General features: G+C 40.6%; 4 protein-coding genes and 2 pseudogenes across 7 annotated transcripts; 4 read left to right on the top strand and 2 right to left on the bottom strand.

The window, feature by feature from the left end:
• Positions 1-29: 29 nt before the first annotated feature.
• Positions 30-27,484, top strand: LOC149107505 (uncharacterized). Of its 4 annotated transcripts, none has more exons than XM_089296703.1 (6): positions 19,096-19,337; positions 19,560-19,623; positions 22,605-23,110; positions 23,217-23,384; positions 23,870-23,965; positions 24,626-27,484. In XM_089296703.1, exons 3-6 carry the CDS (start codon positions 22,618-22,620, stop codon positions 25,825-25,827), a joined length of 1,959 nt encoding a protein of 652 aa, XP_089152829.1. In that variant the 5' UTR covers positions 19,096-19,337; positions 19,560-19,623; positions 22,605-22,617; the 3' UTR covers positions 25,828-27,484. The 4 variants fall into 4 exon arrangements, with proteins under 4 accessions (XP_089152830.1, XP_089152828.1, XP_089152829.1 ...); XM_089296701.1 differs by having other exon boundaries at positions 19,538-19,623; XM_089296704.1 differs by lacking the exons at positions 19,096-19,337; positions 19,560-19,623 and adding an exon at positions 30-586.
• Positions 4,318-5,556, bottom strand: LOC149107510 (uncharacterized; annotated as a pseudogene).
• LOC149107509 (uncharacterized) lies at positions 6,251-7,880 on the top strand. The gene is made up of 2 exons (XM_089297020.1): positions 6,251-6,606; positions 6,725-7,880. Exons 1-2 carry the CDS (start codon positions 6,521-6,523, stop codon positions 7,701-7,703), a joined length of 1,065 nt encoding a protein of 354 aa, XP_089153146.1. The 5' UTR covers positions 6,251-6,520; the 3' UTR covers positions 7,704-7,880.
• LOC149107508 (uncharacterized) lies at positions 6,612-9,337 on the bottom strand. Its single transcript, XM_089297019.1, has one exon. It carries the CDS (start codon positions 9,139-9,141, stop codon positions 7,888-7,890), a length of 1,254 nt encoding a protein of 417 aa, XP_089153145.1. The 5' UTR covers positions 9,142-9,337; the 3' UTR covers positions 6,612-7,887.
• LOC149107507 (putative bifunctional amine oxidase DDB_G0291301) lies at positions 9,410-10,956 on the top strand (annotated as a pseudogene).
• On the top strand, positions 13,062-15,865 carry LOC149107506 (putative bifunctional amine oxidase DDB_G0291301). The gene is made up of 2 exons (XM_089297001.1): positions 13,062-13,205; positions 13,677-15,865. The coding sequence occupies exon 2, from the start codon at positions 13,751-13,753 to the stop codon at positions 15,137-15,139; it is 1,389 nt and encodes a 462-aa protein (XP_089153127.1). The 5' UTR covers positions 13,062-13,205; positions 13,677-13,750; the 3' UTR covers positions 15,140-15,865.
• Positions 27,485-27,975: the final 491 nt, after the last annotated feature.

The raw sequence follows: 27,975 nt of genomic DNA, 5'->3' as shown, positions 1-27,975 counted from the left end.
GGGCATGGCACCTATGACGCAATTTGCGAATTACGCTTTGTATTATGGCAAGTGTCTGATTAAAATTAAAACAGACGCCGTGCCAAGCCACTAAAGTATCCCTCTTTCGTTGTAACAGTTCCCGTTGTCCTTCAAGAAGTTCTTTACAGAACAGAATTTGAATATTATGTCAAGAGCTGTCTGGTTTACAAGTGAACATGTGAAAGATCATATATTTGAACTGCGGAGAAAGATATGAAAACATGATTGATCATCGCAGTTACACATACACTTTGCAATTGTGAAATTAGAGCCTGGAAAAAAAAAATCAGGCTTCAACGGGCTTCAAACCCATGACCTTGTTTGCTTTTTTTTTTGTTTCATCTCACATAATGATAATTCACTTTGTTTAAGTGTCATAACAATTTTAGCTCTGAAAGCTTATTGGGACACATTTGATTGGCATCGACCTGTCAAAATTAAACCAAAGTATTCATGGCTTTTTGACTTTTGCATTAAAGCATCCTGCTTTCGTTGCAACAGTTTTGATTTCGTCATTCAAGCAGAATCTCTTGACTACCTTGCTGTCTGACGGAAGTTACAACCGGTAAGGACATACAAGTAGAAGTCGTGTTTTTTTTGGCAGTCAAATAACTGTTCTTGGTAGCAAAAGGCTAGGCATGTTACAGCTGACAGTCCAGGGAGGGGTCCTTGACGCTTGCATAAAAAAGTACCATTTAGTGTTTTAACCCTAAAGCTCTACTATCGACTTGCTCGCGCGCGATTCCAAAGATAACAGTCCATAACGGACTGTTTTCGAAGCAATGTGCAAATAACTATGTCAGCATCAGCTGCAGCAAAGGTTAAAAATCTAGAGGTATATTATTTTAACGAAGCCTGGTCTAATTCTAAGGAGAAGTTAACTTTTAGAGAAATTAAGCTAAGGGTCATAAACAAAGCATTCGTGTTTCAACAAGAGCTTGATCAGCGATCTTCCTCTTTGAACTGATCCAGTCATTTCATGGCAAAAGTTGTCTTGCAAATGTAGCTAGTAAGGAATGTTGAAGTGAATTTCGGCCTCTAACAACGTTAATTATTTGATATTTGGAAAGGGACTTTGAACTCCAACCTCCCACGAATGAATGAAAGACTTTATTTTAGTGTCAATGGTATTTAGCTTAAAAAACGCTAATTGGGCACTCTATTTACATATATCCCTTCCCCCACGCGATGCAGGTGCAGCTTTGAACTCCAACCTCTCATCCCTCCCCCACCACCACTGCTGGAAATAAACTCTATTTTCTGAAAGAAAGAGAAATACGATAACTCTTTGGAAAAATAAATTTCAACTGCTTCTAATTGAGTAGCGGTAAACCGTATTCGTTGTAAAAAGAGTTTTGGTCAAACTTAGCCTCCTATTTAGGGAGTCGTACAGACTGCAGTCTTCCTCTTTCGGATCCCCCTCTCGCTTCCCTTTGACCATTGCCTATGGTCAGCGTCTCAGTGGACCCTTTTCTGACAGTAACACTGCTGTACAAAATGATATTCCGCCCGTTTAGTTTAACGTTCTTAATATAGACTGCATTTTGTAATTAGGGGAGTGCCTGTCTAATTCAACTCTATTTCATTTACATTGTGACGCGTTTGATTGATTGAGCTCTTATTCCCTCTGCTATTCCATCCGAATCACTTTCTGGAGTAAATGTTTCTAAGAAATGAAGCAATTCTCAAAGACTTTGTAGTGCAGTTGTATGACGCACTTTCTAAGCTTCATTCTTGAGCGTTCGTGATAGAAGCGCACTTAAACGGTTCCTAAAGCGAAAGGGCATGGCACCTATGACGCAATTTACCAATCACGCTTTGTATCATGTAAACTGTCTGATTAAAATTAAAACAGACGCCGCGCCAAGCACAATAAGCATCCTGTTTTTTGTAACAGTTATCTTCGTCATTCAAGCAGAAGTTCTTTACAGAACAGAATTTGAATATTATGTCAAGAGCTGTCTGGTTTTGAAGCCTAAGCGTCAAGTCCGCCCATGCAGCTTTGAGCCTCACCTTGTTTATAGTCGCTAGAATTTCCAGCTTGCTCGCACAAAAAAAACAGGTTAAATAAGTAATGAAAAAACCACAGGGTTACAGCCTTATTTAGGACGGAAAAGTTATCGAGGTAAAGTTTCGTGATTAATCGAGTCAATGTTAAGTTGTTTGTTTCCTTTGCGGTTTCATCTGGCACAATGATAATTCACTGTGTCATAACAAATTTAGCTCTGGAAGTTTATTGGGACACATTTGATTGGCGGCTACACACTCATCGACCTGTCAAAATCAAACCGAAGTATTCATGGCTTTTTGACTTTCACATTAAAGCATCCTGCTTTCGTTGCAACAGTTTGGATTTCGACATTCAAGCACAAGCTGTTTGCCTCCTAGTTCCAGACCGCTCCTGATTTTTGTGTTTGGGGCTCATTATAATTAAAAATCATACCGACCGACCCTAAATCAGTTAACGCATTTAACGCTAAACGTAAAAAAGGGGGATGGGTAAGGCGTTGAAAAAAGTGAAGTGAGTTAGTTGACTGTAAAAGCTTTTTCTTATCAATTGCCATTTTGGGTGTCGAGATCACTTGTTAATATTATTGTTGGGTGGCTGATAGATCCCATTTCCTTGAATGGTATTAAGAAAATGTGTCTCGCAACAACGGAAAGTAATTTTTAACTTTTAATTTCATTGAGTTATTTACAAATGTTTATTTGTTGGCCTGTTGTAGCGGCCATTACTTGGGTTATAAGAAAGAACGAAAATTGAGGAGGAAGAAAAATTTGTCTGCAAGAGAAAAGGAAGTCAGTCCAGCGTTTTCCTTTTTTGAAAGTTAGGGAAAATTGTGCTTAGCAAAACAAATATTTCTGTGATTTAACATATATTTTCAGGATTTTCAGAGTTGCCCGGACCTGACCAAAGATTTACATTCCCTAAAGAGAGAACAAATAGGTACTGGGCGTTCGCGCCTTGGTTTATTAACGTTAATTTCAATAATGTTAATGTTAATCTCTTTTGAGGAATTCTTTTTTTGTAAGAATATCAAATTTATAGACTGTTTTGCCTTTTGAATCCAACGTAAATTATCTCAAAATGAAGTTAAAGACTTTCTACTTTGCGAGATGACAAATAGTGTTTGACCCAGATGACACTCGAACATTTAAGCTAATCTGTTGCAAATGCTGCAAAATTAAGAATATAAAAGCAGAAACCGACACAACGTAGGATGATTTTTTTTAAGGTGTAGTATGTTTCGGCTGGCCAAGGCAGCCTTCTTCAGGTACAATGAGAATTTTACATTGGAACGTGTTTTTTTGTGGCATATTTTCGTAATACCGGAAATACGTAAAACTAATTGACAGTGTAAATTAAAGATAGGTATACGGTAAAATAAAATAATGAAAGAACGGAATAAAAGGAAACAATTAATATGTTTCTTCGTGGTTGTTCTGACCATCGGGATCAGTTGTTCTGCCTTTTTGAGTGGGGTGGGGGCGGGGGTACTCCCATAAAAAATGGGAGGAGGTGTACGGCTCGCTTCCGGCTGAAACCCTTACCCTATTTGTGACAAAAATCTGCTATTGTCCTTACCTTATTTATCATCTGACCAAAAATTCGACACCCTCGGCTGGCACAGTTGCCCTAAACATAATTTATGAACGACTTTTGATGGTGGTCTTATCGATAATGATCAGAAAGTAGCTTCTTCTAAAAAACGTACCCAATCCACCGTAGGAAAAAAGATGGCGGCTGCACATTTTACCACAATGCCTCGCGAACCTAACACAGCCCAAAAGGCACGAAGAAAACCTTATAATTGCAATATTTGTCTCTGTACAAAGGATATTAAGTACCCTAGGTGTGAAGATTTTATAACGTTTCTGTACGTTTTTATGAACGTTGTTTAGGTTTTCGTGCGCTAAGAACTATGGGTAAATGTACCAGACGCCATCTTTTTTCCTACGGAGGATTCAAGACTAGGATGCTAAAACCATACCCTATTTAGGACCAAAATCGATACCCTACCATACCGTACCATTTGGGGCCGCACATACCTTTATAGCCCATATAAGGGAGTACCCCTCCCTGGACACAACTCTAGAGGCAGTAAATACCATAAATTGTTGAAAAGAGAAGTTCGAAAAAGAATCAGACAGGCTTACTGGGACCACGTGAACAATACGTTTGAAGAATCAGATGGTGATCGGCAAAGTCCCACTTGACAGGAAAAACAGAGACAGGCCTGCATGGACTCCCAATGTGGTTTTTGTGGTTGCGTCGCATTATGAAAAGCCTTCAAATTATAGTTTTGCTCTTACAAGCATGAAGTTAGAGATTTACCTCTTTTGTTTGATATGATCGGAGGCTTTTTAAAAATCGGTTTTAGCAGAGGCTGATTTTCTATGAAACTCCAGTTTTCCATCACGATTTTGTTAAGTTTCTTTACTGCAGGGTGGTATGTAGTGACAAAAGGTAATAGTCTCTCTGCCGTTTTTTGTTTTTGCGGTTTAAGAGCCGATTGTCTTGAGTCAAAGATGACCTCTGACAGGGACCTTTCTATATATTTCTTCGGATACCCGCGTGCTTCGAGGCGTCGTTTGAAGTTTGCAAGGCACTCTATAAATGTTGTTTTAGAAGAGTTTGTTCTAAGCAGTCTTATTGCTTCGCCTCTGATAAAACCTCTTTTTACCCCCGGAGGGTGGCACGAGGAAAAATGGGTATATTGAAAGGTTTCGGTCGGCTTGTAGTGTGTTTTGATGTCCAGGAGGGATTTTTCTGTGAATCTCTCTCCTTTGTACACCACTGTATCAAGAAAAGTTATTTCGTTCTCTGATATTTCGGCCGTGAATTTTATTGTTGGGTGGAATGTGTTAGCTTGTTCAATGAAACGATCCACTTCATTTCTTTTGCAGTCCCAAAGGGAGAAAACGTCATCAATGCAACGTTTCCATTTTCTTGGCTTGGTATAGCCCTTTTCACGCTTAATTTTTCTCATTTACATTACAATGTAATCCAACGTGGATACGAGGCAATTTCGGGCTAAAACTGCAAAATAGCCCGAAATTGCCTCACCTACACGCTAGATTTTATTGTAATGCAAATGGCCAAAGGTAACCGTGAAAAGGGCTATTGTTTTGTTGAATTAAATTTGTTTCATCTCCGCCATGAATATATTTGCAAAAGACACTGCTGTCTTTCTGCCCATTGCGATACCATTTGTTTGGAGATAATTTTTTCCATTGAACTCAAATGAGTTCTCTGTTAGGATTACACCAACCATTTCCCTTAGATAGCGCGTGGGGATCGGAAGATCAAAGTTGTGGAACGACTCATATGCTTTGCATACTATTTCTGTTCCCTCCTCTTGTGGTATATTTGTGTATAAGCTAGAAACGTCCATTGTTACTAAAATTGTGTCTTGGCCTATCTTTGTTTTTTCTATAAAATTGATGTTTTTGTGCGATAGGCTGTAGCAATGTATCCACAAAAGAGGATATTTTTTCAGTTGGGCCGTCACAACCTGAGATGATCGGTCTTCCGACCAGAATAGGTTTGTGGAGTTTTGTAAGCGTGTAGAAGATAGGAATTCTAGGCGGGCTGGTGGTTTGAGAAAGCCATTTTTTTGTCATGTCATCGATGTGTTTGCCTCGATGCAGTTTGTCAATGATCTGGTTGACCTTTGTTTGTGTGGTGTTCACCATCGGTGCTCCGAGAGGTTTATAGTGCTCTCTGTTCTCGAGTTGCACTTCAGCCTCTTGTATTTTGTCTGATTTGTTCATGATGACCGTTGTTGTTCCTTTGTCCGCTTTTTTGAGGTTTATGGCAGAGTTATTCTTAAGCTCTTTTAAGCTGCCATCTCATTGCGTGACAAATTATTTTTGGGCTTATTGATTCTGATGTCAGCAAGTTGTGTTTTGACACTTTCTATATAGCTTTCAAGGGCGATAGATTGTTGAACCAGAGGCATCCAATTTGATTTGACATGAAAAGGATGTGGTTCTCTATCTTAATATTCGGAAACGTAAACCGCCTTCGCTTCATTCAAATCCCTTCTAAACGACTCAAAAAGACACAGGAACACACGTAAATAAAAAGTACATTTATTTTTATTGCTGATAAAGTGCTGGGGTCTCCTGTGGTTACAAGTTACCTATACACGTATTATTTTTTATAAGGACCTTTTCATAAGAACGATGAGGCTGAGCTGAGATTAACTAAAATTTAAGAACATACTAGGCGAGTTCATACTACGTACGTAAGTAGGCCTTAAGTACGCCCAAGGTCTACTTGGAATGTGAACGGGGTTTATTTTAGTTCAAGTACCTTACTTTGTAACCTTAGAAACGGCGTACTTTCAAAGGAGCCGAAGTGCGCTCTTAAGTCTAGTTTTGCTGTTCTCGAATGCGTTCTTAGGCACTATCAAAACACGCGAAAGCGATAACACGTCAATCAACTAAACGGCGGGAAAAGCTAGTGCACGCGAACCTTGGCGAAGCAAAAAGCATGGATTACAACGCAAGCCGGCCTCGCTTCTTCGCTCAGCAACAATACCGATTAGAGGACGACGATTCCGTGGACTTAAGCCTCATGTAAGTGCAGTTTCATTTATTTATTAAACCAGTTAAAGACTTTTGAACAAATGTTCTGTTTTACTCTTAATAAAATCTTAATAGCCATGTTTTCATAAGCATGCTTTCTGTTCGATAGCAACAACTTAAACCAAAGATTTGCCGGAGCAGTACCCGTAACGATTAACCAGCCACAAACGCCTTTCCGCAGTGGACAACTCTTTCATTTCCCACCACACAGCCAGACCTTTTACCGTCCTGCTGCATTTCAACCGAGCGACAGTCCACCACAAAGCAACAACAGCTCCCTAGTATCGCGAACCCCATCACCAGGGCCTGAGACTTCATCCGCTAACTCAAGCCGGGTCAGTAAAACAAGTTCCGAAGGCAAAAAGAAGACCAAATTAAAGGCGTCTGACTGGACAGAAGACGAAACTCGTGAGATGCTGGCAGTATGGGGGCCACGGTACAGCAAGCTACGCAGTGCGTCCAACAAAGAAAGGATTAAGATATGGAATGAAATTTTTATCGCATACAAGGAAAGCTGTCCTGACAGCGAAAGAACTTTGCCGCAGGTAAAGAAACGCCAGCAAAATCTCGAGTTCGAGTATAAGCTTTTAAAGCAACGCTCTCAGTCGACCGGCGAAGCGGGGTTTAAGAAAATCAAAGAGGGGTTTCCATACTTCGACTTTTTCGACGACGTGATGGGTCATCGCGATAGCGTTGACCCATCCAAAATGGCACTCGAAGGCTCTTCCACGTTTGCCTTCGAAGAAGGCAGCAGCACATCACTCTCTCCACAAGGAAGCGCGGCCGACACAGAAAACATGGAAAATGAATTCGAAACTGCGACGCCCAATGAAGGAGTGAAACGAAAGGCAACTGATAAGCCAGCGAAATCTGGCAGCAAAGGAAAGAAGAGACGTGATGAGCAAACAGCGACGTCTGAGTGGCAGACAAGTTTTCTACAACTTATGGAACGAAGCATAGAGCAAGATAACATACGATTTGAACGTTCCACAGAAATGCTTCGGGAATCACAGAGGAATCAGTTGGAACAAACAAATGCAATTCTCGCAGGGTTTAAGGACATTTTCAAAGATTTGGTGTCAAAGTAAATCAGTGCACATATTTGATGTTCTAAAAAGGAGACAGTTGTATTAATTCTAATTATATATATATTTGTTACTGTTCTGCTGTTTTGTTGTTGCCTGTATCGGCAAGTTTATATGTTTATATGACATTTTGGTGCTACACATAGCATTCGTTAACAAATAAAACCTGCAGTTGGAAAATGTAGTGTTACAAGTTATCCCGCACAAAGTCTTTTAAAGCATCTCCCACATCGTTGCCAGTTTCAAATAGAAGTCTGCCTTCATCTTCATCGTCTGAGTCATCATCGGAGTCGCAGCCATCATCATATAGATCACCTCTCTCAATGCAAATGTTATGCAAAACACATGACGCAACAACAGTTTTCGTAAGGGTTGTCGTTTTCTGCTCAATTTTTTTCATAACAATTCGCCACCGTGATTTTAACATGCCAAATGCACGCTCGACTACGCATCGTAGGGCACTGAATTTTTTGTTGAATTTTTTTTGTTCAGGAGTTAAGTGCCCCCTGTCTGAGTAAGGTTTCATGAGCCAGCTGGTAAGGGGATATGCACTGTCTCCAGCGAGAAGAGGGCCGATTTCTACTCCATTTATATTCCTCGTCGGGCCAGCAAGAATTTGCTCATTTTGTGCCAAATCGTATAGTCCACTTAGTCTAAGGACGCGAGCATCGTGTATGCTGCCTGGATAACCAACGGTAGCATGGATGAATTTCAGGTTAGAATCAACTATAGCTTGAAGGTTCACACTATAATGCTGCTTACGATTATAGTAATCCTCGTGATTTCGTGGTCGAGCATTTATCTCTATGTGGCAACCATCTATGGCTCCGACAATTTGAGGTATGCCATACATCTCTTCGAACTCGTCAACCTTTTCTGTAATTTCCTGCCTTGTCAAGGGAAATTTTATGAATTGATCCTTCCTACGAAGAAGAGCGCGCTCGAATTCACTACAAATGCATTTCGCTGTTGACTTTCCGTATCCAAATTGTAACCCACAGCTTCTATAACTGTTGCCGGTTGCAAGTCGCCATAATGCTAAACCAACTCTTTCTTCTACACTAATTGGCATTCGCATCCGCGTGTGTTGTTTTTGTATATCTGCTCTTATTAGGTCACATAGGTATTCAAATGTTGCGTGAGTGATACGAAAATGTTCCTTCCAAAGAAAATGCAGTGCTGGATTAGCTATAAGAAGGCGAAACCAGTTCTGTGGTCTAGGCCAAACCCAAGCTCTTCTTTTCAGTTGTGGTCTTTGTTGTTGTGAGTGCCCTGCCATATAAATAAGCAACATCCGACGGTTTCGCCGGCTAATTCTAAAGGCTTCCTCCATTAAAGCGAAGCAATACATTTGTTGAAGCATGAAAGACCGCTGTCGCAAAAGTAGGAAAGCAAAAATCAAAATAAGGGACGCTATTCGAACGTTTCGAGGTCGCGGCATAATGAAGCTTTGAGTGTCTTGACTACATTTGCTTTGGCGGGTTTTACCGCGTAGTTTGATTGACAAGCGATTCCGCAAGTAGCATACTTTGCAATTTAGTATGAACGCTTATCTTTAAAAGTTAGCACCGCCAGTCTCAAGTTCACTTGAGTTTTTATCGTACTTAAGGCCTACTTGGGCCCTAGTATGAACTTACCTACTGACTCAGAAATTTACCCAGGCTCAACCTTATCTTAACTAACCATGCCCCCTTCCAGATATTTAGGCAATGTTTTATCTGTTCAAGAAAATGAACGAAGCACTTTTCAAAGGCTTTTTAGCGGCATTACCATGCATATTATATTCTAAGGTTCACTTTTCAGCTTCTGTAATAAGACTAATAAATGCGCAATGGAACGTCTCCACACCCCTAAGACTGTGCCAACTGGCTATCGAGTCAAGCAAAGAATGGGACAAACTCATGCAAGAGTTGAATGACAGCTCCCTTCTGGATAGAACAGACTGCCTTTGGTTTGGCGATGCTACTGTCGTAAGCAGTGAGGGTAACATTGACAAGGCAGCAGAAAACCTCAAAGCGTTGGGAGTAGCCGACTACGAATTGCTTGAAGGCAAAGAGGCAATTCAGAGCGATGAGCGGTTTTCTTTCATTTCGGACGCGGTTAACGACATCGCTCTGTATTTTGGTGAGGGGGCATCATAAATGTACCTGCCGTTATCGAAGGCCTTCACAAGAAGTTGAAATGTTCAAGTAAAGCTGATCTAGTTGAAAATGCACTTGTCAAACGCATTGATTACAGTTTGGATGATGAGATGAGAGTGTGGATCGATCAACGGCCGCAATACATCCGATCCAAGAAAGTGATCCTGACGCCTGGCAGCTATGTTAACAACGTCTTATCAGCTCTAACACCCACCTTCACGGAGAAGATCAACCACACAATCTATCTATGGAGCTCCACCTACTTCAACAGCATCCCTTCTTCGCCTTCAGCCCCAATGAAGAAATGGCCTATCTGGTACTTCTTTCGTCAGCCGAAAGAGAACGACCTAAACCTATACTACGGTTTTCCGAGCGAAAAGAAGCGGCCAGATTACGCCAGAGTTGGTTCAGCATTCACATCAAGCGAGAGATTTGACTTCAAGCTTGACCCTCCAGACATTAGCGACAGGCCACTCGATCAAGACGTCCTAAAGTTCACTGGTGACTTCGTGAAGAAAACAATGCCTTCTCTTAGCCCCAAACTATTAGTTGAAGAGCATGCAGCGTGCATTGCTGGCTTTGCTGAATCCAGTGATAAAGACGACGACAGCGTCGGTTTTGTTTTGGATTTTCTACCAGAGGCACGCAGCAATAACCGCATCGTCCTTTTCACAGGCGGATGGGGTATGAAGTTCGTGTCTGTCATTGGAAAGATACTTGCAGATTTGACAGAGTACAGCCAACTCATTAAGCCATGGAATATTAACCGTGGAGTTCTCGTCAAAGCAGGTGGCACCACCACCATCATGGCCCAGCAATCGGTAAAACGTAATACCAGTTTGCAGCGATCAGCTTTGTTCGAAAAGTGGCTAGGCCCGTAGGAGGAACAAATTAGTTGTGATATAGTAAAACGCTGCAAAAAATCCATTGGGAAACTAGTAGTGAAGAAAAGTCATGCTCATAATCAATAAGTTTTGGAATTTATTTGTTTAGTTATATATATTTCAACTTCCCTTATATTATAAAGTCGTCCTACTGTCTGAAAACAGAAATGTCCTCAGTGAACGTTGCACCAATTGAAAATGAATCACAAAAAAACAAAAAAAAAAACAAAACGCCAGCGGAAACATGAATTAGTATTTGTGTACTGAGAAATACCTGTGCTTCAGTTGCTTCAATTGTTCGTTATCTTCTTCTGAAAATTATCCCGAATCTACATAATGGTGATCTTTGTATATCTCGTTAAAAAGGGCATTACGTAAAAGTTATCAACAGTTGCTGAGCCAATTTTTCAATATATTAAACATTTTCCTTATGCATGCATGATAACATGATAGTTCAAACTTCTAGGGTGGAAAAATCTAGCTTGCCAGCAGCAAGTTCAAAGAGCTAAGATGTTTTACAGGTCTCCGTATATGGTTCTAAATTTGAAAGGCGAGAAGTCGTATATATAACCTAAGGGACTCTGAGAAAAAACAGTAAGGCATGGCATTCGTGGAAAGCAGCTTTTCATTTAATTATTTTTCATTATTAGGTATAAGGTATTTTACAGCTTACGAAGTTTTACCGTGGATAAATAAAGATTATCTATCTAGCCCAATTTGTTGTCGACAGATGAATGATAAAGGCCTTTACCTCCGCGACACATACACACGCCCTTTAATTCATGCAGAAATATCACATCACCAGAAATGTTTTGGACGCTTAGTTTTCACGGACACTTTTCTAACAGCAACACTTCTGTGCAAAATAATATTCTGCCTGTTTAGTTTAACTTTCTGAATATAAAATATATTGTGTTTTGTAATTACGGAAGTATCATTGTAATTATAATTCATTGTATTTCATTAACATTGTGTACATGTGTGATTGATTGAATTCTCATTCCCCCTGGTATTCCTTCAGAAACACTTTTCTGGGTACGTTTTTGGAAGAAATGAAACACTTTTCAAAGACGTTGTGGAGCAGTTGTATGACACGTTTTAATAAGAAGCGCAATTAAACGGTTGCAATCGTTTTTCAACGCAAGCTTGATCACCGGCGACCTCCTTGTTGAACGGATCCAGCTATTGCATGGAGGAAGTTATTTTGCAAATGTAGCTAGCAGTTAATGATCAAGTGAATTTCGGTCTCCACTAATGTTTTCAATTATTTGATATTTGGAAAGGGGCAATTACCGAATGGCGTGAATGATGTGCAGCTTTGCACTCCAACACGATAGAAGAAATTCGATTTATAAAGCGATAATTCTCAAAGCCGTGATGCCCTATAATCCAACCAATGTTGAACCCAAGGCAACAAAGACAACTTAAAAGGAAAAAGTAGTTCTTCTCAAAACGAACGCGTCCGGAATCTAATGTCGACGTTGTTGATAGCGCCGACCGACTTACAGGAGTTGACCGCTTCGTTGAAACAAGGATTTGCCCAGATGTTTCAGGATATGGATTTAACTAAGACTTTTGCCTTGAATAATGAACTTTAATTTGGTTGGAAAAAAGAAAATTTGGAAAAAGTAGCCCCGCCAAGGTTTGGAGTAATCTTAAATTATAATTTATTTACGTTGTGACGGGTGTAATTAATTGAGCTCCTTAATTCCGTCTGGTATTCCATCCGAATCACTTTCTGGAGTAAATTTTCCTAAGAAATGAAGCAATTCTCAAAAACTTTGTAGTGCAGTTGTATGACGCGTTTTATAAGCTTCGTTCTTGAGCGTTCGTGATAGAAGCGCACTTGAACGGTTCCTAAAGCGAAAGGGCATGGCACCTATGACGCAATTTGCCAATTACGCTTTGTATCATGTAAAGTGTCTGATTAAAATTAAAACAGACGCCGCGCCCAGCGCATTAAGCATCCTGTTTCTTTGTAAAAGTTATCTTCGTCATTCAAGCAGAAGTTCTTTATAGAATAGAATTTGAATATTTTGTCAAGAGCTGTCTGGTTTTGAAGCCTAGGCCCCAAGTCCGCCCATGCAGCTTTGAGCCTCACCTTGTTTATAGTCGCTAGAATTTCCAGCTTGTTTGCACAAATAAAACAGGTCAAATAAGTAATAAAAAAACTAGAGGATTACAGCCTTATTTAGGACGGAAAAGTTATCGAGGCAATGCTAAGTTGTTTGTTTCCTTCGCGGTTTCATCAAACACAATGATAATTCACTGTGTCATAACAAATTTAGCTCTGAAAGCTTATTGGGACGCATTTGATTGGTGGCTACTCAATCATCGACCTGTCAAAATTACACCAAAGTATTCATGGCTTTTTGACTTCAGTTCACATTGAAGCTTCCTGCTTTCGTTGCAGCAGTTTTGACTTCGACATTCAAGCACAAGCTCTTTACTACTTTGCTGTCTGACTGAAGTTACAACCGGTAAGGACATACAAAAAGAAGTTGTGTTTTTATTGGCAGTCAAATAATTAATGGGAAATTCAACGTCTTCAAACGCCTGAGACGTGACACCTTTGACTCCTAACCACTAAGTCTTTTAGAGGGGGACATTGTGGTTTGCAGTATTACAGTATTGGACAATTTTTCTTGCGGTATTTCGGTAATTGTAACCTCGAAATGCGGTCGGTATGTTACTTATTTTGTCTAAATCGAAAATTACCTGACCTAACGTTCAGTAACAAATTCGTAATTGTTATTTCCGTGTTATTTTCTCTAAACTTTAACATACAGAGTACTGGTTTCGGTGTGACATTCCTTTTAGACTCGGTATTGAAGCAATGCGGTATTTAGCGATTTTTGTTGCGGTATTGCGGTAGTATCTGCCGAATTTGCGGTGTTCAGAACTGCCCAATGTCCACCTCTTCTTTACACTTTGCATCATTCAATTCACAGTTCATCCACGTCAGTAATTTAGACTGATCAGGAGAAGAGATCGCGTAAAGAGAACAGCATCAAAATAAACGATCATGGCTGCAAGTGTTTCTGAATTATACGACGTGATCGTGGTCGGCGGTGGCCCCATGGGATTATCCGCGGCGTACCAGTGCGCTGTCAAAGAGGGAAAGAAAGTAATGATCATTGAGCAGTACAAATTTGGAAACACATATGGTTCAAGTCCTGGGTTTAGTCGCCAATTTCGTATCTGCTACTCAGAGCGATATCTGTGCAAACTGGCTATCGAGTCAAGTAAAGAATGGGACAAGCTCATGCAAGAGTTAAATGACAGCTCCCTTCTGGATAGAACAGGCTGCCTTTGGTTTGGCGATGCTACTGTCGAAAGTAGTGAGGGCAACATTGACAAGGCTGCAGAAAACCTCAAAGCGTTGGGAGTAACTGACTACGAATTGCTTGAAGGCAAAGAGGCAATTCAGAGCGATGAGCGGTTTTCTTTCATTTCGGACGCGGTTAACGACATCGATAATCCAAAAGCTCTGTATGTTGGTGATGGGGGCACCATAAATGTACCTGCCGTTATCGAAGGCCTTCAGAAGATGTTGAAATGTTCAGGTAAAACTGATCTAGTGGAAAATGCGCCTGTCAAATGCATTGATTACAGTTTGGAGAATGAGGTGAGAGTGTGGATCGATCGGCGGCCGCAATGCATCCGAACGAAGAAAGTGATCCTGACGCCTGGCAGCTATGTTAACAGCGTCTTATCAACTCTAACACCCACCTTCACGGAGAAGATCAACCTCACCATCTATCTGTGGAGCTCCACATACTTCAATAGAAGCCCTTCTTCACCTTCAGCTTCAATGAAGACATGGCCTATCTGGTACTTTTTTGGGCAGCCGAAAGAGAACGACTTAAACTTATACTATGGTTTCCCGAGCGAAAAGAAGCGGCCAGATTACGCCAGAGTTGGTTCAGCATTCACATCAAGCGAGAGATTTGACTTCAAGTTTGACCCTCCAGACATTAGCGACAGGCCACTCGATCAAGACGCCCTAAGTTTCACTAGTGGCTTTGTGAAGAAATCAATGCCTTCTCTCATTCCCCAACTATTACCTGAAGAGCATTCAACATGCATTGCTGGCTTTGCTGAATCCAGTGATAAAGACGACGACGGCGTCGGTTTTGTTTTGGATTTTCTACCAGAAGCACGCAGCAATAACCGCATCGTCCTTTTCACAGGTGGATGGGGTATGAAGTTCGTGCCTGTCATTGGAAAGATACTTGCAGATTTGGCGATTAAAGGGGAGACAGAGTACAGCCAACTCATTAAGCCATGGAATATCAACCGTGGAGTGCTCGTCAAAGCAGGTGGTACCACCACCATCATGGCTGAGCAATCAGTAAAACGCACCAGATTGCAGCGGGCCGCTATGTTCCAAAAGTGGGTGGGCCCACCGTAGATGTTAAACAGTAAAACTTGCCGAACAAATCCAATTGCGAAATTAGTCAGTGCCGAAACGTCGTGTTTGTAATCAACGGGCGTAGAGAGTGACATTTTGGATTTTATTTCCAGTTACTTACATGTTTACTTCCCTTATATCATACCGTCGTTCTTTTCTATGAAAATGGAAATGTTCTCAGTAAACGTCGTACCAATTGAAAATGAATTAAACAAACGCCAGCGGGAACACGAATTAGTATTTGTGTTCTGAGAAATACCTGTGCTTCAGTTGTTTCAATTGCTTTGTAACTTATTCCTAAAAATTACCCCGACTAGATATTGTTGATCTTTGTGTTTCTAGTTGAGAAGGGCATTTCGTAATAGTTATTAGCAGTTGCTAATTTTGTATTGTAAGAATGTATGTCTCAGCTGATTTTTTAACATACTATTCATTTTATTTATGCTCTCATGATAGCCCAAATTGTCGTCGATGGTTGAATAATGGAGCGCTCTAACTCTACGAGACATACAGACGCTCTTTCAAATCATGCAGAAACACCACACCACAAAGTTTTTTAAGGGAACGCTGATTTTTTCAGGACACTTTTCTAATAGTAACACAACAGTGTAAAATAATAGTCAAGTGTAGTTCCGCCCGTTTAGTTTCACTTTCCTAATATAGAAGATATCGTATTTAGTAATCACAGGAGTGTCATTCCAATTATAATTCATTGTATTTCTTTCACATTGTGCACATTTGTTAATGATTGAGCTCCAGTCTTATTCCCTCTGGTATTTCATTCCTGAGGTAAATTTTTAGAAGAAACGGACAACTTTTCCAAAACGTTTTGGCGTTGTTGTATGACGCATCTTATAAACTTCACTCTTGAGCGTTCGTGATGGAAGCGCGCGTGAACGGTTCCAAAAGTTTAAGGGCATGGCAAGTATGGCGTACTTTACGAATTACGCTTTATATTTTGCCAAGTATCTGATTAAAGTAAAAGACAGACGCCAAGCCAAGCCACTAAAGCATCCTCCTTTAGTTGTAACGGTTCACTTTCTCATTCAAGACGAAGTTCTTTACGGAACAGAATTTGAATATTATGTCAAGGGCTGTCTGGTTTACAAGTGAATTTATGAAAGATCACATATTGAACTGCGGCGGAAAGATATAGGACATGATTGATCATCGCAGTTATACACACAACGTAAGCAATTGTGAAATTAAAGCCTGGAAAAAAAAAAGTGCAGGCTTGAATGGGATTCGAACTCACGACCTCTTGCGATACCGGTGCAGTGCTCTATCAACTCACGAGGGGGTTACTTTGGGAATTTCTTGGTGGGGATGTGCCGCTGGGACCCCGGAACCCTTAGCCTATACCAGAGCTAGTTCAGCTGAATTTTGCTAACCTATACTAGTGTTAACTCCCCAAATCCCCCCATCTATCGACACTGCTGAGGCTGATTTGCGTAAATTTAAACTTGCCGATTTGATTTTTTTATATTTTTGAGTGGCAATCCCTGGTTTCCTTACTCTAGATAAAATCTGCAACCAACTAGTCAGTTTTGTGAAAAATGATACCCTATTCTAGACCCAAACGCTCAGATTTATATACCCTATCCTAGAGTAAACTGCTTGAAAACCATACCCTTCACAGTGGTACATACCAATATAGCCCATATATGGCAGTGGCCCCCGGGTATCAACTGAGCTATTAAGCGACGAGGAGCTGTTGATTTTGTGAGATCGTAATATACCCGTAGATGATGAAGAATGCAAGTGAATATATGAAAGATCATATATTTGAACTGCGGAGAAAGATATGAAGACGTGATTGATCATCGAAGTTATACACACAACTTAAGCAGTCTTTACACAACAGAATTTGAATAATGTGTCAAGGGCTGTCTGGTTTTGAAGTAATATATCAAACACGAAAGACAGTGTTTGACCGCAAATCCAAACACCGAGAAGAGAGTTGAAAATACGACGATTAGCGGAGTATTTTTGACGAACTTCGAGGTCTTTGGAAATGTGGTTGAACACTGTCTTGAGTGTTTGATATATCTTCTCAATCGAAACTAAAACTAAGGAGAAAACGGAGAAATAAAACCGTAAAAATCTATGCTAATCAAGATCAGATATCCAAACACCGTCACGGCGATGATTTCCTTTGTTTAAACTTGATCAATTATTAATGAGTTTGAGAAATCGAGGTCCGCTCGCGCAGCTTTGAACCTCACGTTGTTTTAAGTGGCTCGAATTTCCACCTTACCTGCACAAATAAAACAGGATAAATAAGTAATGAAAAAACTAACAGGTTACCGCTTTTTTTGAAGGAAAATTTATCGAGACGTACTTTCGTGACTGACTGAGACAACGTTAATTTGTTTGCTTTCTTTGCGGTTTCATCTCGCATAATGATAATTCACTTCATTCAAGTGTCATAAAAACTTTAGCTCTGAAAGCTTATTGGGACGCATTTGATTGGTAGCCACTCACTCGTCGACCTGTCAAAATCAAACCCAAAAGTCATGGCTTTTTGACTTTCACATTAAAGCTTCCTGCTTTCGTTGCAACAGTTTTGACTTCTTCATTCAAGCACAAGCTCTTGACTACCTTACTGCCTGAAGGAAGTTACAACCGGTAAGGACATACAAGTAGAAGTCGTGTTTCTTTTGGCAGTCAAATAATTGTTCTTGTATCAAAAGGCCAGGCATGTTACAGCTGACAGTCCAGGGAGGGGTCCTTGACGCTTGCATAAAAAAGTACCATTTAGTGTTTTAACCCTAAAGCTCTACTATCGACTTGCTCGCGCGCGATTCCAAAGATAACAGTCCATAACGGACTGTTTTCGAAGCAATGTGCAAATAACTATGTCAACATCAGCTGCAGCAAAGGTTAAAATTCTAGAGGTATATTATTTTAACGAAGCCTGGTCTAATTCTAAGGAGAAGTTAACTTTTAGAGAAATTAAGCTGAGGGTCATAAACAAAGCATTCGTGTTTCAACAAGAGCTTGATCAGCGATCTTCCTCTTTGAACTGATCCAGTCATTTCATGGCAAAAGTTGTCTTGCAAATGTAGCTAGTAAGGAATGTTGAAGTGAATTTCGGCCTCTAACAACGTTAATTATTTGATATTTGGAAAGGGACTTTGAACTCCAACCTCCCACGAATGAATGAAAGACTTTATTTTAGTGTCAATGGTATTTAGCTTAAAAAACGCTAATTGGGCACACTATTTACATATATCCCTTCCCCCACGCGATGCAGGCGCAGCTTTGAACTCCAACCTCTCATCCCTTCCCCCCCCCCCCCCCCGCACCACTGCTGGAAATAAACTCTATTTTCTGAAAGAAAGAGAAATACGATAACTCTTTGGAAAAATAAATTTCAACTGCTTCTAATTGAGTAGCGGTAAACCGTATTCGTTGTAAAAAGAGTTTTGGTCAAACTTAGCCTCCTATTTAGGGAGTCGTACAGACTGCAATCTTCCTCTTTCGGATCCCCCTCTCGCTTCCCTTTGACCATTGCCTATGGTCAGCGTCTCAGTGGACCCTTTTCTGACAGTAACACTGCTGTACAAAATGATATTCCGCCCGCTTAGTTTAACGTTCTGAATATAGACTGCATTTTGTAATTAGGGGAGTGCCAGTCTAATTCACTCTATTTCATTTACATTGTGACGCGTTTGATTAATTGAGCTCTTATTCCCTCTGCTATTCCATCCGAATCATTTTCTGGAGTAAATGTTTCTGAGAAATGAAGCAATTTTCAAAGACTTTGTAGTGCAGTTGTATGACGCACTTTCTAAGCTTCATTCTTGAGCGTTCGTGATAGAAGCGCACTTGAACGGTTCCTAAAGCGAAAGGGCATGGCACCTATGACGCAATTTACCAATCACGCTTTGTATCATGTAAACTGTCTGATTAAAATTAAAACAGACGCTGCACCAAGCACAATGAGCATCCTGTTTCTTTGTAACAGTTATCTTCGTCATTCAAGCAGAAGTTCTTTACAGAACAGAATTTGAATATTATGTCAAGAGCTGTCTGGTTTTGAAGCCTAAGCGTCAAGTCCGCCCATGCAGCTTTGAGCCTCACCTTGTTTATAGTCGCTAGAATTTCCAGCTTGTTTGCACAAAAAAAACAGGTTAAATAAGTAATGAAAAAACTACAGGATTACAGCCTTATTTAGGACGGAAAAGTTATCGAGGTAAAGTTTCGTGATTAATCGAGTCAATGTTAAGTTGTTTGTTTCCTTTGCGGTTTCATCTAACACAATGATAATTCACTGTGTCATAACAAATTTAGCCCTGAAAGTTTTTTGGGACACATTTGATTGGCGGCTACACACTCATCGATCCGTCAAAATCAAACCAAAGTATTCATGGCTTTTTGACTTTCACATTAAAGCATCCTGCTTTCGTTGCAACAGTTTGGATTTCGACATTCAAGCACAAGCTCTTTGCTACCTTGCTGCCTGACGGAAGTTACAACTGGTAAGGACATACAAGTAGAAGTCTTGTTTCTATTTGCAGTCAAATAACTGTTCTTGGCATCAAAAGGCCAGGCATGTTACAACTGATGCAGTCGGGGAGGGGTCATTAACGCTGGCATAGAAAAGTACCATTTAGTGTCTTTAACCCTGAAGCTCTACTATCGACTTGTCTGCGGGTCCGAAGCCAAGACCATAACAGATTGTTTTCAAACAGACTGTTTTTCAATGTCGGCATCAACTACAGCAAAGATTAAAAATTTAGGTATATTATTTTGAGCGCAAGGATTCGGTGGACAGGTAGAAACTTTTAAAGACACACCGTCTTATTCTAAGAAAGAAGTTAGTTTCTAGACAAGACGAGCTGAAAGTCACAAACAACACATTCGTGTTTGAAGGCAAGCTTGATCATCAGCGACGTCCTTGTTGATTGAATTCAGTCACTATATGGCGGAAGTGTTTTTGCATCGTTAGCAGACTATGTTTAAGCGAATTTCGGCCTCCAACAATGGTAATTATTTGATATTAATGGGGCGTATTCAGCTAAGGCCGGGTTGTCATTCCGTGAACGAAGAATGATGTGCAGCTTTGCGCTCCAACCATTGTTTACAGGCTTTTTATTTTACAAGTCAGTGGCTCGCCTTTTATCTTCCTTTTTTGATATTTCTCAAAGTTCCAAATATCTTCTAACACTCCAAATCCACCAATACTTCTTCTGTTTTTGGTTCAACTACCTTCTCTAAGCTTATCCCTATCCATTAGCTGGTTTCACAGGAGACTTTGATTTTGAGATGGTGGTCGCTTAATGAGAGATGGTCGCACAAAGAGGTACGAATGTACACGACTGTACACGGGAGCAGGGATGGCGCAGTATTGCGGAGCGCTCGCCTCCCACCAATGTGGTACTTGTTCGATTCCGCCCGGTGCCATATGTGGGTTGAGTTTGTTGGCGGCTCTCGCCTTGCTCCAAGGGTTTTTCTCCGTGCTCTGCGGTTTTAAACCCCCACAAAAACCAACACTCCAAATTCCAATTCGACCTGGATATAAGACCAACATGAAAAGCAGCTTAGGCGGAATTGGCTTCCTCTCCAAATGTTGTAATTTATTTATTATTTCATTTATTTTACGATTTGAGAAACCTTCAAAGCAAGCGAAGCAATTTCAGGTTATTTTAGAGATTCTGAGAAAAGTCCATCAGTTTATACGTTCTTAAAGGAGCCCAGTCACGGCACTAGGTCAATATCGCTGGATATTGGCCAAACTCTTTTTTTGAGTGTTTATGGACCGAGACGGAGTCGAAGTACAATATTCAGCCCTCTTGACCAAACAAGCTTGGTCAATAAAGGATTTACTACATGGCATCTGCTTCGGCTTCGGGGAAGTTTTTGTTGCGGAACAGAGCGTGTAATTCCTAGTGGACAAGATAGCGCTATCTTGCCCGCTCGTATAGCCAATCAAAGCACAGGATTTGGTTTATCTTCCAGCCACATAACAAGATAATAAACCATATAGGACCAAGGATGGTTAAGAGAGAAGATTAAAAAAACGACGAACTTGAAAAATTTAAGCTAAACTTTTCAAGATGCTCAAACGGTGACGTAGCTCCCTTAAAGCTTAGCCTAGAAACTATACACATCGATTTAGCGTTACGTGTGCGTTCTGATACAAAGTAGTTGTCACCTGATGCCTTAGACTTGGGACAAGTCAACCTTTGCTTAATCCTTCGCTTATTCATCTCCCCCTGAGGGAAGGGAGACGGCAATATTCGAGCGACGAAGTCCCGAGCGCGAGAAACCAACAGGCCAGGGAAGTATTATTGGATAGGACTTTTAGAAAGTCTACTGATGCCTGTGAACTTACGCCAACGTCTTTCGCTATATCTGCTTTGAAGCGCACTGCAGTCGTGTCCAAGCAGTCGGTCGAGATATTATCTGTTGGTCAATCACCTCAGTAAATACAGATTTGTTTATCGAGTGCTCATCGTTTATTAAGGAATAATGAAAACAAATTAGTTCTTCCACAACCTCGCAGTGAAGAGAAGTTTTCCTTACAGTGGATCTCAGTTGTGGAACAACTTAGCTATAGAACTAAGACAAGCAACTTCATTAACCGAGCTCAAGATTAAACTAAGTCGCCACAGATTTAATTAGATTTTTTCTACACGGCCTCCGTGCAAAGCAGGTTTTATTTTTTTGGGGGGGATTGTTATGTTTTAACTGTAGTCAGGAAGATAAGTAGCCAGTTGATTATCATAAATAGACTGATAGAAATACCTCGTTTAAATAAAGTTGTCATATCGTATCGAATGGATAAATAGACACAGACGTCATGTCTGCATATAGATATGATACAGCACTTTCCCTTTCGACTTCCCTTGAAACGTGACAAAAGGAAAACAAATCCAGAGAATTCTTGCAGTGAAGAGTATTATTCTAAAAAAAAAAAATCAGATTGCCTCAGAAAGATCCCGAAACTTGCAGAAGGTTTTCTCGACCACCACTTGTTTCGTCTAGACGTCACAAAAATAAACGCACCGCTGAGAAGTGAAGGGTCTCAAAACAGACGATTATGCATGGTTCAATTCTAGCTGTTACCATACCGTCCTGGGCAACCCTCGGAACCGAAGTCCAGTTCTGCGGGTCCGGGATGCTCCAAAGTATAAAACATATTTGAAGGTCTTAGGACCATTCTAGGATGGAATAACTGAAGGTATTGAAACAAGAATTGTAAACAATTTTGCCACTACTGAGTCTCCTGGCTTTTCTCTGTACTACAGAAACACATGACAAGACACAACACATCTTGACAAGAGGTCTTGAGATTTTCACTTTTCTGGCAAAAATTTGTTTACGATTAAATTTTTTTTTTTTCGGCTAACGTTTAAAGTTTTCCAATTATTGCACTTCACAGCTAAATGTTTGCCCTGTTTTAAGGCTAACAGTTAACTCTATTGAGATCCTAATAAAATCTCTTTGATATCTACAGCTGAGAATTCACGATGACGACAAAGACAGATCGAGACGTCGCCAAGCGATTGGGCAGGGTTTTGTTAAAGAACGAACCAAACTGGATTACTGGAGATCTAGGGAACTATGTGAATGATGCACACAAAAGCCCACTCCCTACAGTGGCTATGTTTCAAGCCCCCAGAGAACCTGAAAAAGTCAAAAAGCATAAGATTGAAGAAGAGCAAGGACCTGTTCAACAGAGCGATCTTTTAAAACCACTGTTGATGGATATCGCCAGAGAGGGCCTAAATTACGCTTTTCAAAAATGGATCCAGAACATGGAGGACCCTGAGCGGCATTCAAAGACGCAAAAGCCGAAGAAAGTGATTGTGGTTGGAGCCGGAATGGCAGGGCTAGTCGCTGCATTTGAGCTGGCACAAGTTGGACATGACGTGACAGTATTAGAGAGCCAGACGCGAGTAGGAGGCAGAGTTTACACCCTTGGGGAAAAAGATGGTTTTGCAAAGGGACTCCACGCTGAGGGTAAGCATAAAAGTCGATTGAGAGAGACGTGGTTATATTCTTCCTATAAACTATCATTAATGATTGGTTTCGTAATCCTTTCGCATTTTTTAAATTTCATTTGCAGCTGGTGCCATGAGGCTACCATGTCTCCCTGATGCGAGGACCAAGACCCATTTTCTCACAGATTTTTATGCTTCTGAGGAGCGGTTCAACCTACCCTTGGCACATTTTGCCAACTACAGTGAGAAAGCTTATCTCAAGTTTTATAACGAAAACGCTGTTCGTATAGAAGGTGAGCTTTATAGTGAAAGGTAAAGTCTGCATACGAGCCAAGGGGGCCCCATCAGGCCGAAGCTTATCCCGGTTTCTGTAGCATGAAGCTACTGAGAGTATTTCTACTCCCCCCTGGATGGGATGCTAGTCCATCGGAAGGGTTACCTCCGGCATTAAGTTGGCCGGTAGCCATTTACACACCTGGGTGTAGAGAGGCTCCGAGAGAGTAGTGTCTTTCTGACAAGTTAATAAAATCTACCAGTTAATGTTCCAATGTCAAACGTCTTCCTGCAAAGTCAGATGTAGCCCTCCCTCGGCCAGGGGTAGCCTTGTAGTTTAGCAAGTTTATCTCTTCAAGAGTGAAATTGAGTTTTAGAATTTGGCGCTATAAACTGAAGTGTAGTGGCCTGGCCTTACAACACGTCGCTTACTTACAGCTAAACTTAGGTAAATTATGTAAATGTAAATTATGTAAAGGTAATTCCCAATTCATGTATTCAACAGAATGGAATAAAGATCCTTTGACCTGGATGAACAAACTTTGGCCTGGATGGGATGCTACCTTAATAAAAAATGAAGTGAAAGACGTCACAAGTATCGGTAAGTTTAAAGCGCTGCAGCTGTCTAAGGTGGTTGCAAACTTCAGCACCATAAGTGTATTCTACAGCCACGAGAAGTGAAAATTTTCTAGCCCCTGAAAACGCCTAGGCACTATGAGATCCTCGACTGTTGTACACACCATCCCCAAAACATGTCTTCCTTGCTTTTGACACACAACGGAATCCTGCAAAATTGTACAGCCCGAGGAAAGGCAAAAAGACCCAGAAACCGTCCGAATGAATGATTGAAAAACGAGTTTTAATTGCCTTTGTTCGCCACCTAAAATGCGCCGCATCTAAAAATATATTCAAAAACAAAAGACTAGGTTATAGAGCATAAAACCACCTAATGTCCTCAGAACAGGGAAATTTTTATACAAAATTTCTCTTCTGGACTGAAAATCACGATCGACTTTCTTTAACCTTTTTGTTCGATACAACTTCAAAGTGCCTTTGTTAGTTTAAAATCATTTTGAATCAGCTTTGTCTAGATGATAGCTTTAACTGGAACTTCATCTTCATCTAACTGCAGGTGAATATTACAATATTGCAATCGCACCACTTAAGTATCTTCAAAGTAGCTTTGCGAGTTTAAAAACATTTTGAATTAGTTTGTCTAGATGGTATCTTTGACTGTAACTTTATCTTTATCTAACTGCAGATGAATATTATAATCGCACCACTAAAGTTGTAACAGATCAGCTGCTTGATTTGCTTACCAGCGGCCTTGAACCATGCAAAGCCTGGAAACAGTGGATTGATCTCTGGAGTCAGTTTCCACTTGATGGCTTCTTACAAAGTACCTACGAAGCAGTCATGACAAAAGTCGAGAAAAAAGTTCCCGAAAAAAAACAAAGCATCTCTTTGACAAGCCTTGAAGAGCTCAAGAAGTACCTTCCTTGGCCTGATGCTGCCATCACTGCCTACTCTGTCTTCTCCTACACAGAGCAGCTTGATCAAAGCCTTGTGCAATACCTCCGAGATCAACTGGGACAGTGGTGGTCATCAGACATGCACTGCATCAAAGGTGGGATGTCTTTGTTACCAGAAGCCTTCACCGAAAAAAACAACGGAGGATGGAATCCTGAAGTTTTCCTTCACGATAGAATTCACTTCAACCGTACAGTCAAAGAAATTGTCTACAAATTTGACAAAGATGATACTGAAAATATTCACGTGGTGGTTAAAGGCTACTTCAGCAACAGCAGGCAACCTTTCCAGGTCGAAGGAGATGCTGTTATCGTCTCAACTCCAATCAACATGCTTAGGCAGATCAAGTACACACCCTTTGAAAACACCGAACCGCCCCCACAGGATTTCCACAAGGCCATAGAAGACATCTTCACCGGTCCATCAACCAAACTCTTCATACAGACTAAGACCAGATTCTGGGAGAAAGACGGCATTAAAGGAGGATTCTCCAAAACAAATCTTCCAATCGGCCAGCTCCATTATCCAAGCAACTTCACTGGAAAGCATCCTGGAGAAAAAGGCATCCTGTTGGTTTACACGTGGAAGACGGAAGCCTTACTCTTTGGCTCCCTGGATCCTACTACTGCTTTACACGAGGTAGTAGAGCAAATAGCCACAATCCACCCAGAGATCAAAGACCAGGTTGAAACGGGAGCCGTCTGCGCATGGTACAACCAACCAACCGCCCAAGGAGCCTATGCCCTGCTCAAACCCACCCAGTACCAAAACGTCCGCTACCTCATGAAATGCCCTTTGGCTAACATCTTCTTTGCTGGTGAAGGCCTCTCGTTTGCTTCGGGATGGATTCAGGGTGCCTTAGAGTCTGGTCTACGAGCAGCTTTTCAGTTCTACATTCGCAACGAGGGTGGATGGTCCGAGAAAGTAAAATGACTTCTCTGAACACTTTCACGTGATAATAGACTTGATAATAGACAATCAGTTTAAACTTAAGTGGAAATTGACTATTTTTTCCAGTTTAAATGTGTTTTTGCTGAGCTCAACACAAATATTGAAAAGTCTTTAGTGTTAGGGCAGGGACTTCAACTAATCAAGAAAAATAGGTTGTTTTCTTTTCAAAGGTTTGTAAGTGAGAAAACAAAATCGATTACACTTGGCTACAGCGGTTAAACCTAAGTGGTGTTTTTTCATTGTTTTAGGGCCTTACAAAGGTGCACTGACAGCTCAGAAGGGCCAAAATTTTAATCGTTTGGGGTAAAGTATGTAAAATTTGAACGCGCGTTATGCCAACCCCTTTTTTTTCCACTTTAGCGTCGTCCAACAGACCCAAGTTTTCATGTTTTCAAACGAGGAAAATTTTGCAAAATTAATACAGATTTATTAACGGCATTTCTTACAGCTGAATATTTTTTCCATGTTTTCGTTTGATTTTTACCACCGCATCGATCTTGTCTTTTTTTCGACCTGCATTGCCGCCATGTTGATTTTGTGACTACGTCATTGTTTCCAGGCTCCACGGCAACGATGCCGGGTTACCGAGCCTCCCAGTTCCAGACCGCTCCTGAGTTTGGGGCACATTATAATTTTAAAAAATCATACCGACCGACCCTAAATCAGTTGACGCATTTGACGCTAAACGTAAAAAAGGGGGATGGGTAAGACGTTGAAAAAAGTGAAGTGAGTTAGTTGACTGTAAAAGCTTCTTCTTATCAATTGCCATTTTGAGTGTCGAGATCACTTGTTAATATTATTGTTGGGTGGCTGATAGATCCCATTTCCTTGAATGGTCTTAAGAAAATGTGTCTCGCAACGATGGAAAGTAATTTTTAACTTTTAATTTCATTGAGTTATTTACAAATGTTTATTTGTTGGCCTGATGTAGCGGCCATTACTTGGGTTATAAGAAAGAAACGAAAATTGAGGTGGAAGCAGGAGCCATAATCGGGGACGGAGACCGTAAGCGCGCGCCATTTCTAGTATTGGGGCTGTCCCCATGATATGGGACAATTTTTCTATTTTTAGAACAAATTGCGCCATCATGTGCGGCACACGCGCGTACATGCTGCATGGATTTTTGCGGATACAGCGCGAGGAAATGGCGTCCGAAATTCCCGAAATGTTTAATGCTTTTGGCCCACAAATCAATACGTTCATGGAATTTTGCTTTAGTATTTTCGTCATAAGCTACTCCAGTTTGAGTCAAGTAAGACAGTGCCGAATTTAGTTATGTCCCGCTTTATATCGCTGACCCCGGCCAAGTTGTGTTCCGCTGCTTCTTTTGCAAGAGCTCCACATTACTCCACTCTAAGTTTCACATATTCTGACATATGTTGAACGAAGATTAATAGCTTTTCCATAACACAACAAAAAACAGTTGGATATATTTGGATATAGCACCGTTTCAGGACTTCAAAGTTTCCCTCCTCTTGCCACACGGTTGCGAGGATTTCTCCAGTCTCTCTCGACCGTAAAGTAAAACAAAGTAATTAAAAACAACAACGTAATTGCAAGTTTGAGTTTTGCCTAAATTGTAAGCAACGCTTGATGCTTTATCAAGGCCCAATAAGTGACAATAAAGTTTATGTCTGTAGATGCTGCTCAGTATTGTTTGTGTAAAAATCCAATAAATTGTCTGTTGTCGATGAATAAGAGCGCCCGTCGATGCGTGTTTTGTACAATCAGTAAAACATGGCAAATTGGACTTCCCCACTTTCGTGTGAAAACGTACATCGAACTCATATAACATCTCTAGTTTTTAAATATGTTTAAGGTTGATAAACGTTTGAGAACATATTAAAAGCTTAGCTGAAAATATGTGAATACAGCAGAAATAATCAGCTTTCTTTAATCAACTCGAATAGCAACGGTACTCGAATAAAGATTTCGATTTTGTTGGTTGTTATCAAAACTCCTTGTTTATTTTATTTTCGCAGTGTAAAATTTCACTATGTTAAAGAAATACACATGATGTTAGTAGCCTTTTGGCGTTGGTGAAAATTGTTGCAGCATCTCAGCGCAAAAGACAACGAAAGAAATCTTTGTCAAGATTTGTTGACAATTGAAAACACTGACTCGGATTTG

This window comes from Orbicella faveolata, unplaced genomic scaffold, assembly GCF_042242905.1.
Source record: "Orbicella faveolata isolate gen_17 unplaced genomic scaffold, um_ofav_v1 contig_27, whole genome shotgun sequence".
In the NCBI taxonomy this organism is placed as follows: domain Eukaryota; kingdom Metazoa; phylum Cnidaria; class Anthozoa; order Scleractinia; family Merulinidae; genus Orbicella; species Orbicella faveolata.
Note: the sequence above shows the minus strand (reverse complement) of the source record. Positions and strands in the feature narration are given on the sequence as shown.

Bases quoted from the DNA above. Each gene is read 5' to 3' on its own strand.
- LOC149107506 (XM_089297001.1), top strand. From the start codon at position 13,751: ATGGCTGCAAGTGTTTCTGAATTATACGACGTGATCGTGGTCGGCGGT.
- LOC149107508 (XM_089297019.1), bottom strand. From the start codon at position 9,141: ATGCCGCGACCTCGAAACGTTCGAATAGCGTCCCTTATTTTGATTTTT.
- LOC149107509 (XM_089297020.1), top strand. From the start codon at position 6,521: ATGGATTACAACGCAAGCCGGCCTCGCTTCTTCGCTCAGCAACAATAC. The intron at 6,607-6,724 runs GTAAGTGCAGTT...TCTGTTCGATAG, and splicing joins TCCGTGGACTTAAGCCTCAT to CAACAACTTAAACCAAAGAT.
- LOC149107505 (XM_089296704.1), top strand. From the start codon at position 22,618: ATGACGACAAAGACAGATCGAGACGTCGCCAAGCGATTGGGCAGGGTT. The intron at 23,111-23,216 runs GTAAGCATAAAA...TTTCATTTGCAG, and splicing joins AAAGGGACTCCACGCTGAGG to CTGGTGCCATGAGGCTACCA. The intron at 23,385-23,869 runs GTGAGCTTTATA...TGTATTCAACAG, and splicing joins AAACGCTGTTCGTATAGAAG to AATGGAATAAAGATCCTTTG.